We start from the raw sequence: 18,439 nt of genomic DNA on the forward strand, positions 1-18,439 counted from the left end.
GGACATCTTCATTGATTCATCATTTGAATCCTCACAGGATTGATGGATCAATTATATTTGCATATATTTGCATATGAGTCAAAACACGACTTCTGAAACAAAATACATGCCCTACAAATAGGAGCGAAATAGGGATGGGTTGTTGTAGTTTAAAATGTGCTCTCTAAATAAGGAAACTCCTGCACATGAGTGGGTGGAGCTGGGGTAGTAGAATGTAGGTGGCTAGGTGGACAATGGCAGGACCAACACAATCTGGATATAATTGGATGGTTTTGAAAGTAGATTAGACAAATTCATGGAAGAAAAGGCTATCAATGGCCCCTAGCCATTATGGCTATCCTCTGCCTCCACTATCAGAGGCGGTAACACTTCTGAATACCATTTGCTGGAAGTCAAAGGTGGGCAGACTGCTGCTGTTCTCATGTCCTGCTTTGGGCTTCTCATGGGGGCGCCCGGTTGGTCACTGTGAGAACAGGATGCTGGACTTGATGGGTCGTTGGCCTTATCCAACAAGGCTCATCTTATGCTCTTAGTGTGTTACAGGTAGAAAGCAGGAGCTACAAGTGAATGCAAGCTCTGTATGAAGCAAGCCACAAACTACATGGCAAAATACAGTGGTACCTCAGGTTACAATCGCTTCAGGTTACAGACGCTTCAGGTTACAGATTCCGCTAACCCAGAAATAGTATCTCAAGTTAAGAACTTTGCTTCAGGATGAGAACAGAAATCGCACGACGGTGGCGTGGCAGCAGCGGGAGGCCCCATTAGCTAAAGTGGTGCTTCAGGTTAAGAACAGTTTCAGGTTAAGTACAGACCTCCAGAACAAATTAAGTTCTTAACCTGAGGTTAAGATGCACAGAATGCAGGTATAGATAGTACAATGGGACTTGAAACAAAATGTTGTAGGGTAGGAGCAGGAGCAGCTTACCTAGTGAGGCACAGCTGCCATACTAGATTTCAGGCAAGTATGTCACCTGCCACTTCCCAGGAGAGGGATGAGGAGTTAGTGTAGTGTGGACACACTATTTAAGCCAGTTCAGTTCTCCCACCATTTGCCCACACCGCTCCAAGCTCTCCAATTCCTCTTCTGTCCCCATAACCAACAGCAACACACTTGGAAGATATTGATATTGATTTATGTAACATTGATAATGTTATTGATAATATAACATTTTTTAATGTAACTGTATTTTGTTATATTTTATTTAAGTTGTCTGTTGTTGCTTCAGTTTTCTGTATACTACTTAGAGGTATTTTTAATAAGCGCTGCAGAAATTAAATAATCAATCAAACAATCAAACAAGCTAGTGATGAAGCTCTGTCCCACTAGTGTGGAGGGTCCATGTTCACACATATCTACCATTGTGGGGTCTGAACTGGAGGTGGCAGGCCATGAATGAGACTTTGTGGTTTACTGAAGATGTTGAATCAGTTATGGCAGCTGTGAAAAAGGCAAATGCCATACTAAGGATCGTTAGGAAAGGGGTAAAAATAAAATTCCATATATCATAATGTTGTGATGTGACCACACTTGGAATATTGTGTAGAGTTCTGGTTGCCTTACCTAAGGGAAAGGGCAACCAAACATTCAAGGAGATGGGGCAGCTCATCGCTTTTTGAGAAAAGGGTAAGAGGTCTATAGAACATGTACAGTGGTACCTTGGTTCTCAGACTTAATCTCTTCCGGAAGTCCATTCCAAAATCAAAGCGTTCCAAAACCAAGGCGCACTTTCCCATAGAAAGTAATGCCAAATGGATTCATCTGTTCCAGGCTTTTAAAAACAACCCCTAAAATAGCAATTTAACATGAATTTTACTATCTAACAAGACCATTGATCCATAAAATGAAAGCAATAAACAATGTACTGCAGTCACACAATCAATCAATCAATCAATCAATCAGTAACTGAACTGGGTTCTACATGGTCACACACAAAAAGACACAGACAGACCTCAGCGTAATACTCAAAACTGAAGTGTAGCACTCAAAATGGAGCATGTTCGGCTTCTGGGAAAAGTTTGCAAACCTGAACACTTACTTCTGGGTTTGCAGTGTTTGGGTTCCAAGTTGTTTGAGTACCAAGGTGTTTGAGAACCAAGGTACCACTGCATCATGTGGGGAACATCACATAATAGTGATGATTGAGTGCCACACTTCAGTTTTGAGTCAGGGCCATCCCATATGAGAAGATTCAAGACAAATGAAATAAAGTACTTCTTTACATGGTGCATAGCTAAACTATGGAATTCACTCGCGTAACAAGCAGTGATGACCATCAAGATAAATGACCGTTAGCTTTGTGCTAGCATCCACAGTGTTTCCATAGGCAAGGATGGGGAGTGTTCCTCCCTCCCAGGCTGAAGGCAGCATTTCGTTGTGGGAAACCATCCAGGGGCCACATTCCAGTGATGGGTAGGACCAGAGGCAAAAATGGATGGAGCAAGAAATGTGACCTTACTTCCATACCATGCACAATATTCCAGCCATACAAGTATCAGTGGGGGTCTGGGATAGCTCAGTTGGTAGAGCTTGAAACTTTTAATCTCAGAGTCATGGATTTGAGTTCTACATTGTGTAAAAAGATTCCTGCACTGCAGGTGGTTGGACTAGATGACCCTCATAGTCCCTTCCAAATCTACAATTCTATTATTCATGCATACAGACACACTTCTCCATCCACAGGCATTATTGCAGTGCAAGAAAATGCACGGTCCGTCCAGGTAAAAGTACTTGAGGAGGGCACTGAAGAGGGATGGTGAGGTGTGTCACCTGGGGAAAGGAAGCATGGCCTGAGGAGAGAGCCAAGAGATACGTACGTAGAGAGGCCAGAATAGTTGAATTTGCCCCCCAATTTCACATGCCATTTTTTCTGTAAAACTTATTTAAAAAAAATTAAAAAGGAATTTGATCTTTGCAAATTCCTATATGAAATGACTTGAATGGTATCTAATGCGTAGATCAGAACTTGGCTGCCTGCTAGATTTCACACTTCTCTTTGATTGTGGCAACATAGTTCTTTACAGTTTGAACATAGCAAAATACACATTTGAATACATGTTCTGAGAGAAAATACAATTTGGAAGAGTATTTTTTTTAAAAAAAACTCTGATTAATGAGGGGAATGGAACAGAAAAATATGTTTAAATAAATGTAAGTGAAAAGGATTAGAAATTGACATACTTACCCATCCCTGTGCCTAATAGTTCATATTTTTTCAGCTACAGTTACCATAAAAAAATTTGATCACATTGAATATTGCTTTTACATAGTGGAAGGAATAAAGAACCCCGGTAATTAGAGACACTATTTAAAATTATTTGCAAAAGTTCTCAGCACAATCCACCACCATCCTCCTTGGAACTCAAGTAGACTGTGGATGTTGCACCGAGAAAGACTTGAGGCCACTGGGTCTTCCTGTGATGCAGTAGTAAAAATGGCTCCCATCAGCCCCACCTACACTGGCCAGTGAACAGGAATGATGGGAGTTGTTAACCCAACAACATATGGTGGCAACTTGTTGGCTTCCTCTGCTCAATGGCTTGCGAGACAAACCTGGGTTTCCCGTTTAAGGTAATGGCTGGGTTTGCTGGAAGAGCAGGGGGAAAGAACTCAATGAGTGGTACTCAGAGTAGACCCACTGAACTTAACAAGCATGATTAAATTTCAATAATTTCAGATGGTCTACTCTGAGTAAAATACCACCCATTTTGTGCACTTGGTGGGGAGGTGAACTAATTGTTTTTATTTGCTAGAGACAAAAACTGCTGAGCTGCTAGTGAGGTGTTTGCTAATGATGATCTTGGCAAATCATTGTTTAATATATATTATATTTGCAAATGATGGTGAATGTCTTGTACCTAGATGGACTGCAGAGTTTGAACGAATAATAATAGAGCTGTATATTGTTTCCTTGCCATTATCTTCTCAGCTCTCCGGAGAAGTCCTCTTTCAAAAAGGAATTGTCATGGATGATTGTGCAGTGAATAAGGTAGGAATTAATTCTATAGCTGAGGCACTCTCTTATTATTATTATTCCTTATTGTTATTTCATAGGCCACCTGAGGGTCATGTTTGGGATGACCTTGTGTTGTTTACCTGGATGATTCCACCCACATCTTTTTGCTGTAATAAGCATAAGCAACATACTGTAGATCAAAGCCATGATTACCTTAAGAGAGCGTGCATACAACCCACAACTTCATTTAGTTCAACTAGCAAACATTCTTGAGGATTAGTTGTGCTTTTACTGTCAATTTTCAGAACCATTTCCTTTTGTTTGTTCCAATAACAGCAAAGACGAAAGACAGCAAAACTAAATGATTCAGGATAATTCCATATATGAATATTTCTCCTTGACTTCAGGGTCAGCCTTTAATATTTTAAAGATAATAAAATGGCTTGCTTCTATCTTGCTCCCTTGTGCATACATCCATCACCATGGTTTCTCCACTTGATTAGGCAAAATGAATTCCCTCGGCTCAAAAGAATATCGAGTCAGTATGCACAATATGATTTGCACAATACAACAGAAAGGGAAGATGTGCGATCAAAGGGGCTTTCTGCACTTACCAGGGATATAGTTGCTGTTTGAGCCAAGGTTTTTAAAGGTGAATTTGTAGCAGACTGTCTGCACCTTTGATCATATGTCACCGCTTTGAGAGAGTGATCGTGGGATTTTCATTTCCATACTAATGGCGGTTGTGCCAGAACTGGAAGAAAATTCATGTGGTCTGTGGTCTCGCTGTACACACCCTACAAACCCTCATGTTCCTCCAGCCAATAAATGTCAGTTATGAGCATGTGCACAGGGGTAGCCCTTTTGTGACTCTTAAAAATGTGCATTTTAATTCTGGAATTCTAATTTCGTGGGGATGTCGTATACCCTCTTGAGTGGAGCGTGAATTTGCCACACACTCCATGCCTACAAGGCGAAGTGGTTTGGTCTGGGGTGGAGCATGCTGTGGCACAAGGACGCCAATTAGCCAATGATGGAAAAGATGGAGACCAGGCTACTTAAGCTGTCTCTGTCCCATACTCTTCCTTTGTTTGGCACCTGTCCTTCCTCCCTACAGTGTGAGCTTCAATGGTCACTTTATTTACGGTTGAATAGGATTTTGGGTTTGGGACTTCTCTTTGTAGCCTACTTCACACTGTTGAGTGTTGTTTACGGCTGGAGTGGTATTTGTTTATTATTTGACTCATTTGGCATTTAGTCTGAAGTTTTAAGGAATTGTTAATTGAATTCTAGAAACATTATTTGTTTGGGGGCCCAGCAGGCACAACAGGGCAAGTTCATGGTGTGCCTGCTGGATTCACACATAAAGTGCATGCTGCAGGGAGAGAAATTTCTTCTAATCCTTGCCATGTGGCCACAGTACGTGGCTGTGAAAATGTCCAGGACATATAATTTCCCCCATTTGCTGCAAATCACCTGCCCAGATAAATTTAATTTGGTTAAATATGTTTAAATCGGTTTGTTGCAGATCCTCTGATTTGTTATATTTAATAAATACAGTCTGCTTCTAAAGTTATTGCCTCGATGTTTCTTTGGTGTGATGGCAAAGAGAAACTAAATGTCTGTCTGAGCTATTGCAAACCTGGTTAAGATGATGAAATTTAGTCTGCAGCCAGTGATTGCTGTCATGGGCAGTACTCCCTTGCAATGTTTCTTTTCTTTTCTTTTTTTTTTAAAAAAGATATTTATTACTTTTTCAAAATTTCCAACACAGCACTACAAACACAGAGAAAAAGAAAAGAAAAAGAAAAAACAATACGAATACAATACACAAACTCTACATGGACTAACAAATCAAGCAAAAACAAAACAAAAACAATTTAAAAACACCTCAAACATTTTCAATATCTTATATTTCCTTCACTTATTTCCAGCGACTTCCTCACACCTCCCTTTTTGTATTCCACTTCTATTATTTGTTTCATCAATTCCTTTCCATCTTACTCTGTTTTCTGTTCTATAATTATCTTAACACATTCTTGCCATACTTTTCCTTTAATTTTCTATTAATCTATTTATACTTAATTCCTTATGACGTTTCTACTAAAGCCATATAATTTCATTCCAACATTTTTCTAACATTCCTTAATTTTACAATATTTCTATAAATAGTCTTTAAACTTTTTCCAATCTTCTTCCACCGACTCTTCACCCTGGTCTCGGATCTTGCCAGTCATTTCCGCTAATTCCCTATAGTCCATCAACTTCGTCTGCCATTGTCCAACACTTCAGTGTTTTCAAGAAGCAACCATTCTCTCAACCAGCAAAAGGCAGATGGTTCACAACGAAGTTTAAAGGTCTGGCAGGGTAGGTCCACCTCCTTCTTTAGCATCCATCAATATCTTAAGCTTAACTCGAGGCTTCCTGCCCTGCCAAACAACTCTAGGAGCATCCCTCTGCCACCTCCTGAGACCCTCCATCCCATCCAGAGCTTGCAATGTTTGAAACAACAGCAACATCCCCAGCAACACAGCAGCCCCCATCCCCACCACAACGACTCGGCCCAACAGTAACAACTTCTGATTTGTCCATATTTCCAAATTCCCCTTCTCTTCAATCCAACATCCTTCACAGTTGTCCTTAAGCAGATTCACATTTTTGGCAGTCATACTAACCCCCAAATACCTCTCTTTCTCAACCAATGTTAGTCCTGTCGCCTCCTGAACTCTGTCAGGCTTTCCTTCTCCAACTCAGACAGGGCTCTGGTCCCCAAATTCATCCGCTCTTCTTTAAGTTCAATCATAACGAATGTCAATTTATGTTCATCAAGTTGTCTTTGTATGGATGGGACTCTCCTCTCCAGTTGTACCACCTTAAGTTCAGCAGCAAGGGTTTTTTCCCTGACTTCATCTGCAGTTTGCCGTATCAGAGTAGATTCCTGTATCAGTTTCTGGGTGGTTTCTGAATTGGTATTCACCTTTTGTCCCAACTTATTTAATCTTTCTACAATTAAATCAGTCTCAATATTTGCAACATCCAATTTCACCTTCCTCGCATCTGTTTTCTTATGGAGTTGTTCCAGCGAATTGTTTATTTTCAATAATGCAGCCACTAAGGCCTCCTCTGTCGACATCCCGTCTGTTTTTCCCCTTCCGTTTGCCATAACACTTTAGAGATTCAAGGTCAATTCCAAAGTCTCATACTTTTCTTATCTTGCAGCTGGAAATTCCCCTAGCCCAGCTCCTATAAAGTAACCAATTTCAAAAGCTTCCACTAGGGGAAAACAGGTTGTATTTGTATCGGTCAATATGTCCTCTTTTAAACACAGTTTCAATAATCTGAAGTTAGTTTCAATTTTCAGTTACTTTCCTCCTTTTTAAAAAACAGCTGGAAACAGTAGAAACAATGTATTTCTCTTATTTAGCTAGCTGTCAATGAACGTTCTAAGCGCTGTCAATGAACATTCCAAAAAAAGGGGAAAAAAATCAGTCTTGCTAGCAGCCCGTTTCCAGGGTCAGAGCGGCGGTGTTTTAAGCCTCTTCGCTCTCTCCCGCAGGCATACTCAATCTACAACTTCCCCCTCTCTTCTCCTGTCTCCAAGAGGGGGTTTAATGTTCTTTACCGTTGGAAATTTGATCTTTTACAAAAGACCTTCCAGGACTCCAGCTTGCAACTTCGTTGCCTCAGTCTATTTACAAAAAGGGAAGGCGGACTTCCTGTTTTGAACCTCCCTGTTACGATACCAATTTAAACTTTTAGAGATCCAATTCTTCCGTTTCAGCTCTACTCATGGGTAATTACTTTAAAGTCAAATTGTCCACAGGAAAAGGTCAGCGCTCTCCGGCAACAGCTATGCGGCTTCGCTCCGTGGAAGAAGCAGACGATTCGATGCACCGCGCTGCTCACCCCACGTCACTCCGGAGCCCCAAAAACCAGGGTTCCCCGCGAGTGGGGGAGGCGCAAAAGGTGCCCGCCGAATCCCACGTTCACAGGCTTCTCCCGCCTGTGATTTTAACGGGTCTCTGCCTTCGCCGTGGCGGCCAGACCCAGATTTCCACGGAGCAGATTCCTCCCGGTCAGAGGAATTCTGCCACTGCTGGAGGCGCCTCCCCCGGAAGTCTCCTCCCTTGCAATGTTTCAGAGGATACTGGGCCATCACTTGGACAGGGTTGGTTACAAACTTTTCCTCATCTGAATAGCTGCTTCCCCTATTTCTATTCTTGTTTTAGTTTTTAGTTTTTCCAGACTGCTGCATACATGAGATTTGATTCAGTTTTCAGCCCTGTCCCCTGCTTAAGTTATCTTTGTGCACCAGCACATATACACTTTGGTTAAAACAGCGCAAACGGAAATCTTGCTGATATTGTGCTGCTTGCAATCAAAACCTGGTTCTGTGTGTGAAGGGCTGTCTGAAACAAGTCCAGTTTTAAGATCAATTTAACATCAGAAGGGAGAGCAGAGCCTTGAAGGTGCTCCTCGGCAGTTAACAAGTGGCCAGCAGTCTGAGCAGGAACACAGATTACCTAGACCACAGTCTTGCTCCCTCAGAGGTGAGGTATATTCCATTTTTATTTAAATTCCAGGCATCATTTCTAAATTTGCACTTGCACATATACAGGAGCCCATAAACATTATATGCAGATACCAAGTTCCCTCTTTGCTTTGTTCCTTTTTGGCAATGCATAAGTGGCTGCCTTGGGAACCATTGGCACTGTGGCTCTTCAGACCAAGGGCTGCCCTCTCTCATGGTCAATTTTCCCAGCACCCATATACCAGCAGCGGGTGGGGCAGAAGGAACCCACCATGCTACTCAGGAACAGTAGTCTACGGTCCAACCACCCAGAGGTCAGAGGTTTTTACATACACAACTCTCAATCCAGGCAAGACAGAGTAATTATTACAGTCAATGAGAAATTCCAGTCAGGCAAAAGAACTGGAAGAAGGTACAAAGCAGACATATTTAAGAGATGTGGCTTTGGGAGGAGAAAAGTCCTGAGAGCCAGACGGAGAGGCCCATGGGGCTATATTTGGACACTAGATCTGAGCCCCCCCGCCCAAAAAAAACTAAAAAAAAAACTTTGAGACTTTTACTAGCCCCTCCGCTCTTGGAATGAGCCTCTGGTTTTGCTTCACCCTCAGATATTTTCAATACAAAATTCTCATCCGGAAACCCTGAGCCCAGCTGCATGTTGGATTTGCTCTCCCTGGATCAGGGAACTTGTAATTGCATTGTTCCTGTATTATGTGATTTTAGTCAATATCAGTGTGGTTCTCCCTCCCCTCCCCTCCTGCCTAGGAGGATATGCATTAAACATCACCTGCCTAGCAAAGTCCTGTACATCAAAACTGTTACTCTGAATCATTCTGAAATGTCACTAAATGTTAACCTGACTTTTGTGTAAGGTCCTATGGGGAAAAGATACAAGGTGTCTGGAGCCGATCTGCCTTTTGATGAATGGACTAAAGCATCTTTTGTTTCTTTGCTCTTGGGAGAATTGCCCTGTATTGTCTATATTGCACCATTTATTCTGAAATATGAATTTCAGAGGTACCTGGTTGTAACATATGTATCTCTTCATTGAAGGGTGTGGCCTAATGCAGCCCTCATTAGATTGGCTAATGTGATTTTAAGGTAAAGGGACCCCTGACCATTAGGTCCAGTCGCGGACGACTCTGGGGTTGCGTGCTCATCTCGCTCTATAAGCCAAGGGAGCCGGTGTTTGTCTGCAGACAGCTTCCGGGTCATGTGACCAGCATGACTTTGCCGCTTCTGGCGAACCAGAGCAGTGCACGGAAATGTTGTTTACCTTCCTGCCGGAGCGGTACCTATTTATCTACTTGCACTGTGACATGCTTTCAAACTGCTAGGTGGGCAGAAGCTGGGATCAAACAACGGGAGCTTACCCCGCTGTGGGGATTCAAACTGCCGACCTTCCGATCGGCAAGCCCAAGAGGCTCTGTGGTTTAACCCACAGCGCCACCCGCATCCCAATGTGCTTTTACACTCATGCAAAAAACGTGCAGTTTTTACACTGCATTCAGACTTATTGTACTGGGCGGTAACTGAAGTTTATCGATTAAGTAATTAAATTACTTGTTAGATCCCGCCCTTCCTCCAAAAAAGGAGGCTAGTATTGATCGAACATAGAAAACTGAAATAAAACAATAGTCAAAACCAATATATAATAACAATGTAGCTTTCAGTCATTGGTTAGGATATAAAATTCTCCTCTGCCTGTCCCCAGCTTTGTGCCAAAGGCCTGTATATAAATACAGATTTTAAGATGTAACCTGGATAAAACAAACCACATGGGTGATAATCAAATCTCTGACAGAATGAAATTTATTAAATGGGGTACCACCACCGAGGAAGCAATTTAGTTTGAGATGACTAATAGCAGAATGATTATTATAGATATTGGAGAATTCCAATGGAAACAGAAAAGGATGTAGAAATTGCTGAAGATCATTTGTTCATCTGTGGTCAGGAACAGAAAACAGTCAAATGAATATGCTTGATGTTGTTTTTTAAGCCCACAAATGATACATATTTCATCACATTTAAAAATAGTTTAGGGTGTTTCCTTTGAAATGAATGTAAGTTATGCAACTTACATTGAAAAGCATACATCAGGGTGAATAATGTAGTATTTGATGGAAACTGAACTGCAGCAGAATGGATACAGCACTTATTTTAATGAATATTGTTACATGCCTTGGCAGCTAGTGTATTGTGGTGCCTAAATTATAGAGGAGGGAACTTGTGACCCTTCAGATGTTGTAAATAATGTTTTTATTCAGTGCTTCAATTTAAAATTTATTTTCCACCAAAAAGAGCTATTGAATTTGTACACATTAGCATGCATAACCCCCAGCACCACATAGATCAAGGATGTGAAGTATTGAGGCCCTTCCGCTGCTGTTGGATTCCAACTCCTAATAATAATAATAATGTGACCATCATCTTGTGACCTGAGGGTGGGAAAAATAGAAGATGGGAGGATGCACTTGGGAACCCACTAATGACATTTAAGAAATGGATTTCAAAAGGGCAAAGCAGTAGTGATTGATGAACCTCTCCACAGCTAGATTCAAATTGGTGAAACAATTATTACTGGAGAACACTTGATTGCACAGCTCCCTTTTCCCCCAAAAGTGGCATAAATTTCTGGTGCTCATCCACAGTTCCCTTAAGCTTTAAAAACAATAAACAAAAAAGAATCCTTTAGAGGTGTTTGATTAGCTCTGTCTGACCTGTGACTAGTCTCATGGACTTGGAAACACTAAAAGCAGTAACCAATGCCAAAGCTGCATTAGCCACTAGTATTTACACTTGTGCAACAGAACTTTCCCCCATCCCCCCTCCCCAAATCTGCACCTGAGGGTTGGGGGAATTAGGGAGTGCACAGGGGATGGGAAAGGGGGTACAAGCCTGGGCAGGGGATATGGAGGTCCTGGGCTGCCCAGATGACAGGACCCCATTCTAGACCTCACTGATGTGGTCCAAAGAAAAGCAGAGAAGATTCATCCCAAAGAAGTCAGCATAAGATTGCACCCTTCCACTAAAAGTAAAACCTGCACATTTACCAGTGCAAATAACTGCAATAACAGGGGTAAATAGCTACAGGAACTGTCCTGGTGGAGAGAACCATGAAGCATGTGAAAGTGCATACCTCTTATTAAGTAAGTGCTAATCACATCCAAGGCAATGTCTTATGCGTGGCTCAGATTGTAAGAACAGGAAAACAGAGGTGTAGTGGTGCTTCAGCAAACTCTCTTTCTGACTGTGAGTCCTTAATCCCACCCCCTTTCATTCTGTAAATGAGATACTACAGAATCTGCGCTTCTTGAACCAATACACAAACTACCCTTTCAAAATTTGCACATTTCTGAATTTTGTGGAGCAGTTGTCCAACCAGACGATGTTTACAAAAAATGCATACATTAGGGGGAAAGTGTGCAACAAAGGCATTCTTTTAATCTTTATTCTTTTTATTATTATTAATTTCTATTCTGCCCTTCATCCAAGGATCCCAGGGCAGTTTACAGTATGAAAACACAAAGATACATACCATGGTAACAAGCAAAAACAATACCCCCAAAACACTCACACAGTTTAAAAGGCCATATATTGTTTAATTAGCCAAAGGTCTGGGAGAAGAGGAATCTTTTTACCTGTCACCTAAAGATATGTAACGAAGATGTCAGGTGAACCTCCCTCATGTTATGAATGAAAACAACGTGCAAGAAGCATTATTTGAGAGGAAATTGAGTTGAAAAAATGTTTGTAGTAATCCCAACTGCACACAAAATTGTGATTATGTGGAGAAATCTGCTCCAACCTGCTCACAATTTTAATGACTTTAAAAAATAAAAATCAGAAATTGCTGCAGAAATTTGAACTCAGTTTATGATCTTGAATGGCAGCCTAATTAGATAGTTTTTACTGGAGACATGGACAACTGAGAAAATCCCAAACTGACTAATTTGTCCTTCCTGAAATTGATGCCCAGGGCATTACGATGCCCTTGTTTCTCTAGACATCAACTTTAGTGCTGTGGCTGGGAGGGAGAGTTGACTGCCATTTGAACTCTTTCATGAAGGGAAAATAATGTTTTGACAGTCTCATCCAGACATGGAATCTGTTGAGTGTATTTCATAGAATCATAGAATCATAGAATCATTTCCCTCACCTTCTTTCCTTCCTTCCTCATCTCTGTTTCATTGCCTCTCTTGACTGCTGTGACTTCAACCCCTTTGCTCTCTTTGCTTACAAGGGGAGCATAAAGAATCTGAAGCAAATGAAATCACATAACCACTGATGCATTTATGTAGCTGAACCCTTTTTTATTCAAAGTTGTGTAAACCACTGTATGAGCAAGGAAGGCTAAGTGGTGAGTAAAGTGCAGGTACAAAACAGACTGATTTTAACCCATAATTTAAAGTACCAAAGTAAAATCTGACTGGCCTCCCCCTAGTTCTGTTTGGTCCACAAAGCAAAAAGCAACAATTTAGAAAGCTCACTCCACCTTCTGCCTGCAAAGACGCTGGTGGAAGTGCCACCTGCAAATGCCCCCTACCACAAAATAGCAGCTAGCCCCCCGCAAAAGTGTGTTTTGAGGGTTGGGAGCATAGCTGTCAACGTTTCCCTTTTTTAAAAGGGAAATTCCCTTATTCCGAATAGGATTCCTCGCAAGAAAAGGGAAAAGTTGACAGCTATGGTCGGGAGGGGTTGAATTTATTGGATTTCAAGACAATCCCACTGCCATCATGTGCTGAGATTAGGCTGAATCCATGCCCAATCACTGTGCCAGCTGCAGGTTGATTCAACAATCTTCCTGCTGCCCCATTCTTTCAGTTGGCATGCTTGGTTGTGGCAGTGATGCTATTGCTCCATGACATCCCACTGACTAAGCAGAGCACCCTTAGCCTGCCAAAATGTTATTCCAAAGGAACAAGAGTTAAAATGACATGGAATGGTTTGTACATATGCTCATTATTCCTTTTGCTATGAGCCGAAATGAGCATCATGTGTTTTAAAAAGTGTGCCATCAAAAATACAACAGGTTTCTGAGTGGCTTTCTAGACATGGTAACTTCTGGTGCCAGGGGGGAAAAGAAGTGTTGGGACTGCCCTGGGCACAGAATCTTTAGAGCCATTCCTTTTACACTCTGGCATGTTAAAATATTACAACATCACCAAGCCAGCTCCGTGGTCCTTGAACCATGGCGAACAGATGCCTTTGATATTTTCTTGGGAAATAACCTACATAAATCTAGACAGGACAAATGGTCTCTGATCCTGAAAATAACTCTTGACATTATTGGTGTTAGAAACCAGCCTTCCCTTCAGCCTCTGCTCGGGCATCCATCTGGAGCCAGTTAACAGGACCGAATACCCTGCTGTGGTGGGCAGGAGGGAGAAACTACAGGTCAGCTTATGGTCACTGCATGAAATAATCTTTAACTTGCTCCAAGACACAAACCATTTGTGTGCAGCAGCTCATTATGCAAATTGGATGATATTTCTTCATGCCACAACAAATGTTGAAAAGAAAACTTGGTGATATAATGGGCAAAATCCCATACACAACACAGAAACATTCTCCTCCACCACCCTCATGTTAAGAAGAGCATTGTGGCTTTTAAAATATCAAACAATGCTTAGCAATTTGGAATTAATAGTTTTGAAACATCGTCCCATAATGAACAGAGTCCAAACCCCACCAAATTAATCCCTACTGCTACCGATGGGGCAGAAATTCTGATCACTTTGCATTTCAGTGCAAACCTACCCAACTCGTACGGTGCACATATCACAGCTATCCTCTGAAATATCCAACCCAAAACATAAAAATGCATATTTTAGGAGAGAAAGTGAAAAACAATGCCTATATTAGATAAGTTAACATTAAAATGCATTATATGAGGGAAGATTATTTTCTGGTGAAGCTGGTGATTGGACATGGGGCGTTCTACATGCAAAGCATGTGCAATCACACACATATATATAATTTTTATTAGAGTTTTTTAAATATACATTTCCACCATTAAATATCCTCCATTGTAATAATACAGTCATCAACTTTGCTTCTTCCCCTTCCATGGTTCTTTCAATTTTCCCATAATTTCTGCACATTCTGATGGAACCATTTAGTTCAATTTCTCCCCATTCATATTTCTTTATTATACAGTGGTACCTCGGGTTACATACGCTTCAGGTTACAGACTCCGCTAACCCAGAAATAGTGCTTCAGATTAAGAACTTTGCTTCAGGATGAGAACAGAAATCGTGCTCCGGCGGCGCGGCGGCAGCGGGAGGCCCCATTAGCTAAAGTGGTGCTTCAGGTTAAGAACAGTTTCAGGTTAAGAATGGACCTTTGGAACGAATTAAGTACTTAACCTGGGGTACCACTATACATTATTATACTGTTGAATTTACCTTAATCCTGCTAGGGTTTTCACTTGTTTACAGCTATTTTCCAAATATTCTACCAAAAAATCCCACTCCTCTTTCTATACTAGACCTTGTTGCTCTCTTATGCTGCTAGTTAGGCCTGCTAACTCTGCATATTCTATCATTTTAAGTTATCATTCCCCCTTCTTAGGGATCCCTCCAATGTTTACAATCATGTTTTGATAGCATATAAAAACATAGGAAGCACACTTTGGTCCATCTAGCACAGTATTGCATCTACCAGGCATGGCCAAACTTGGCCCTCCAGATGTTTTGGGATTACAATTCTCATCATCCCTGACCACTGGTCCTGTTAGCTATGGATGATGGGAGTTGCAGTCCCAAAACAACTGGAGGGCCAAGTTTGGCCATGCCTAGTCTACACGGACAGGTGGAAGCTTTCCAGGATTTCAGACACGGGTCTCTTCCAGTCCTACCTGGAGACGTTGGGGACTGGACTTGGGTGGGGCGATGTCAGGTTTTTGACATTGCGGTTTGGCGGTATATCACAATGTTGAAAAGTAGGAACAAGCTGCGTTGGCGAAACCGCTGCCACTCTGACTGGGGGAGCTGAGGCGGTTTTACTGCGGCACCTCACAGGGCCAGGGATGAGGCGACTTGTTCCTGCCGCCAGACGCAGGGCAGAAGAGGCAGCTCTCCCGCTTCAGCGAAGGTAGAGGCAGTCCTGCAGACCAAGCCTGCCAGGCTCTGTCTGCAGGGCTCTCTCTCCACCTTCACACAGGCAGGCAGCTTCTGGAGAGCCAGTGTGGTGTAGTGGTTAAGAGTGGTGAACTCGTAATCTGGTGAACTGGGTTTGCTTCCCCGCTCCTCCACATTCACCTGCTGGGTGACCTTCGGCTAGTCACACTTCTCTGAAGTCTCTCAGCCCCACTCACCTCACAGAGTGTTTGTTGTGGGGGAGGAAGGGAAAGGAGATTTTTAGCCGCTTTGAGACTCCTAAGGGTAGTGATAAAGTGGGATATCAAATCCAAACTCCGCCTCCTCCTCCTCCGCCTCCTCCTCCTCCTCCTCCTCCTCCTTCTCTTCTTCTTCTTCTTCTTCTTCTTCTTCTTCTTCTTCTTCTTCTTCTTCTTTGCTCTGCTGAGGGGTTCATGGCTTCCTGAGCCTCAGCGGGGCAATTTAACAAAGTGCCCACCCTGCCATGCCCCTCAGTGGAGCAGTTTAAGGAAGCTACCTGCCCGTGCAGGCAGCCGAGGGAGGAGCAAGTTTTATTGGCACCTAGTGCCTCTCCGAAGCCGCTTGTTTCTCCCTCTGCAGTTTGAGGGCCAGAGCATGATGGCGGCTTCACCAGACAGCAGACTCGCCGCTCCTGAGTCTCTTTGCCACCAGGCTGGTTGCAAATGGATTCAGGAGTGGAGGCGGTTTCACTTTCAATATACTGCCAGGTGAAGCCGCCATCGTGTTCTGGCCCTCATACTAGTCCTGGGTGATGTTTTTGTACAGGTCCAGTCTAGGCCTGGGCGATGTGATCCTTTGCTTGCAAAAGCAGTTGCTCTATTACTGAATCCTTTTACTTTTCATTAAGCCAGCATCTGACTGAAAACCAATCAATCCCTGTGCCTTGAAAAGGGGCTGCAGAATCCAAACCCTCTTAGGTGCTCTAGAGATCATCTCAAACATTATTTTCCCCCAAAGGCAAAAGCCCTTATCGTGTAACAGCTGGTCTGTGCTATGTGTGAAATGAGTTTGTAGATAAACCCAAGAGACCAGCAACGCACCTGGCAGACACTCTCCTAACTGGAATGTACTTCAGGTAGATTCAATTTAAAAGAGTGTATTATTTATACAGATGAACAGCCTGCCCTGACTCCAGGCTTAAGAATAGAGATAATAAAATTCCTTCTCTCATTCACAGTGTCTTAGGACATTAATCAGGAACTGAGATAGTTAATTTCCAATAGTGCAAGAACTTGCACACCTGCAAAATGCCTCCCAGCACCTATATCAGAGTCAGGATTTGCCCCCAGTTTCCTTTAAAGATTGATTGGCTGGATATTTGCCTGGGGAAAAATTTGTTCGCTCTGCACTTCCTGTGATTTAAATGCTGCCTTTTTTTTTTACAGTAGAATTCATTTTGAATATATTGAAGGTAACCCTGAGGAAAGGGGGGGGGGGGAATATCCCAGCATGTTCTGCATTTTCCTAATCAGCTTCGCAGGAATCGTAATATAAGCAGTAGCAGGAAATCTTTAGCTGATTTAGGAACTTGGTGCCTTTCTGAAACTAATGTCTGTCCTGTACATTTCACATTAGCTAATCAGTTCGGTATGGGGAAGCAATATTTAAACGAGCAGAAAATCATTAGATGATTTACAAAATGCTGAAAACACACATTGAGAATATGAGGCTTCTTCTGAAAGAGAAGATGATTTAATTATTCTCTGCTGCTTAAAACATTCATCTTAGTAAAAATTAAAGCACTCGTGACAGACAGAAAATTGTCTTCCATGTTAATATTTGCTGAAAATGAACAAATGGCACATTGTCGATTGCGTTCTTTTCTGGTCTTTAAAAAATGTATTCTCTCCCCCTGCCCCTCCATCCCCTGGGGTGGGGGTGGGGGGACACAGTAGTTTTTCAAAGCTAATAAGGAAAAATTCTATAAATCTGCTCATGGTTTATGGTTTAATTTGGGGAAGCCTATATCTTTGTCTTGTAGAATTATTTTCAGACAAACGAGCCTCGAGAAATGATCACAGGCAGTTTCTCCTTCTTGCCACAACAAAGTCAGCTTGGTCATTCAGGAGAAGCCTTTAGAATCTTTGAAGATTCAGGCTGACTGTAATCTTGGCCCCACTTTCACAGAATAAAGACACTGAGACACAGTAACTGAAACAAGCTATGGGCCACAACTTAATAATCTTATATACCTGATCTGCATCTTAAATATTGAAAGCACACACATTGAATGCAGGCATATATTCTACTGAGTCGCTGGGTATTCATTTGGTTGTCAGGGGTCAGCAAGCTTTTTCAACAGGGGGCCGGTCCACTGTCCCTCAGACCTTGTGCGGGGCCGGACTTTTTTTTGGCGGGGGGTGAACGAATTCCTATGCCCCACAAATAACCCAGAGATGCATTTTAAATAAAAGCACACATTCTACTCATGTAAAAACACGCTGATTCACGGACCGTCCGTGAGCTGGATTTAGAAGACAATTGGGCCAGATCTGGCGTCCAGGCCTTAGTTTGCCTACCCATGGGTTGGATGATCCCATGATGACTCCAAAAATCAGATCAGCAAAACATTTCCACTTCACTGTCCACATGCCTTGAAGATAGAATGAGGAAGACCCATCAATGACATCAGCTACTTTGGCATCTTTCAGACTGTCATGGTCTGCAGGTTGACTCCTGCTCCAGGTCCCCTCAAGCTGATAAACCCTGTTGGGTTAGTTTGGAGAAGTCTCCACCTCTCTCTGCACCCACCCATTACTTTGATGCCTCAGGGTGCTCACCTTTGTCCTCTGTGCTTTTCCTTCCTACCCTCTAGCACCAAATTTGCC

General features: G+C 42.3%; 1 protein-coding gene across 4 annotated transcripts in view; it reads left to right on the plus strand.

Annotated features, from left to right (window-relative positions):
• LRRTM4 (leucine rich repeat transmembrane neuronal 4) overlaps window positions 1-18,439 on the plus strand; it is a 430,913-nt gene that overhangs the window by 222,075 nt on the left and 190,399 nt on the right. For 2 of the 4 annotated variants that reach the window (XR_013979719.1, XM_080982455.1), the window contains exon 3: window positions 3,930-3,989. The exons of the other annotated variants lie outside the window; for them this stretch is intronic. Coding sequence is in view for 1 of the 2 variants with exons in the window: in XM_080982455.1 (XP_080838581.1) it covers window positions 3,930-3,989 (60 nt within the window). In the remaining variant the exon portion in view is untranslated. The remainder of the gene's footprint in view (window positions 1-3,929; window positions 3,990-18,439) is intronic. 4 annotated transcript variants of the gene reach the window in all.

This window comes from Podarcis pityusensis (genome assembly GCF_964106645.2).
Source record: "Podarcis pityusensis genome assembly, chromosome: 15".
NCBI lineage: Eukaryota > Metazoa > Chordata > Lepidosauria > Squamata > Lacertidae > Podarcis > Podarcis pityusensis.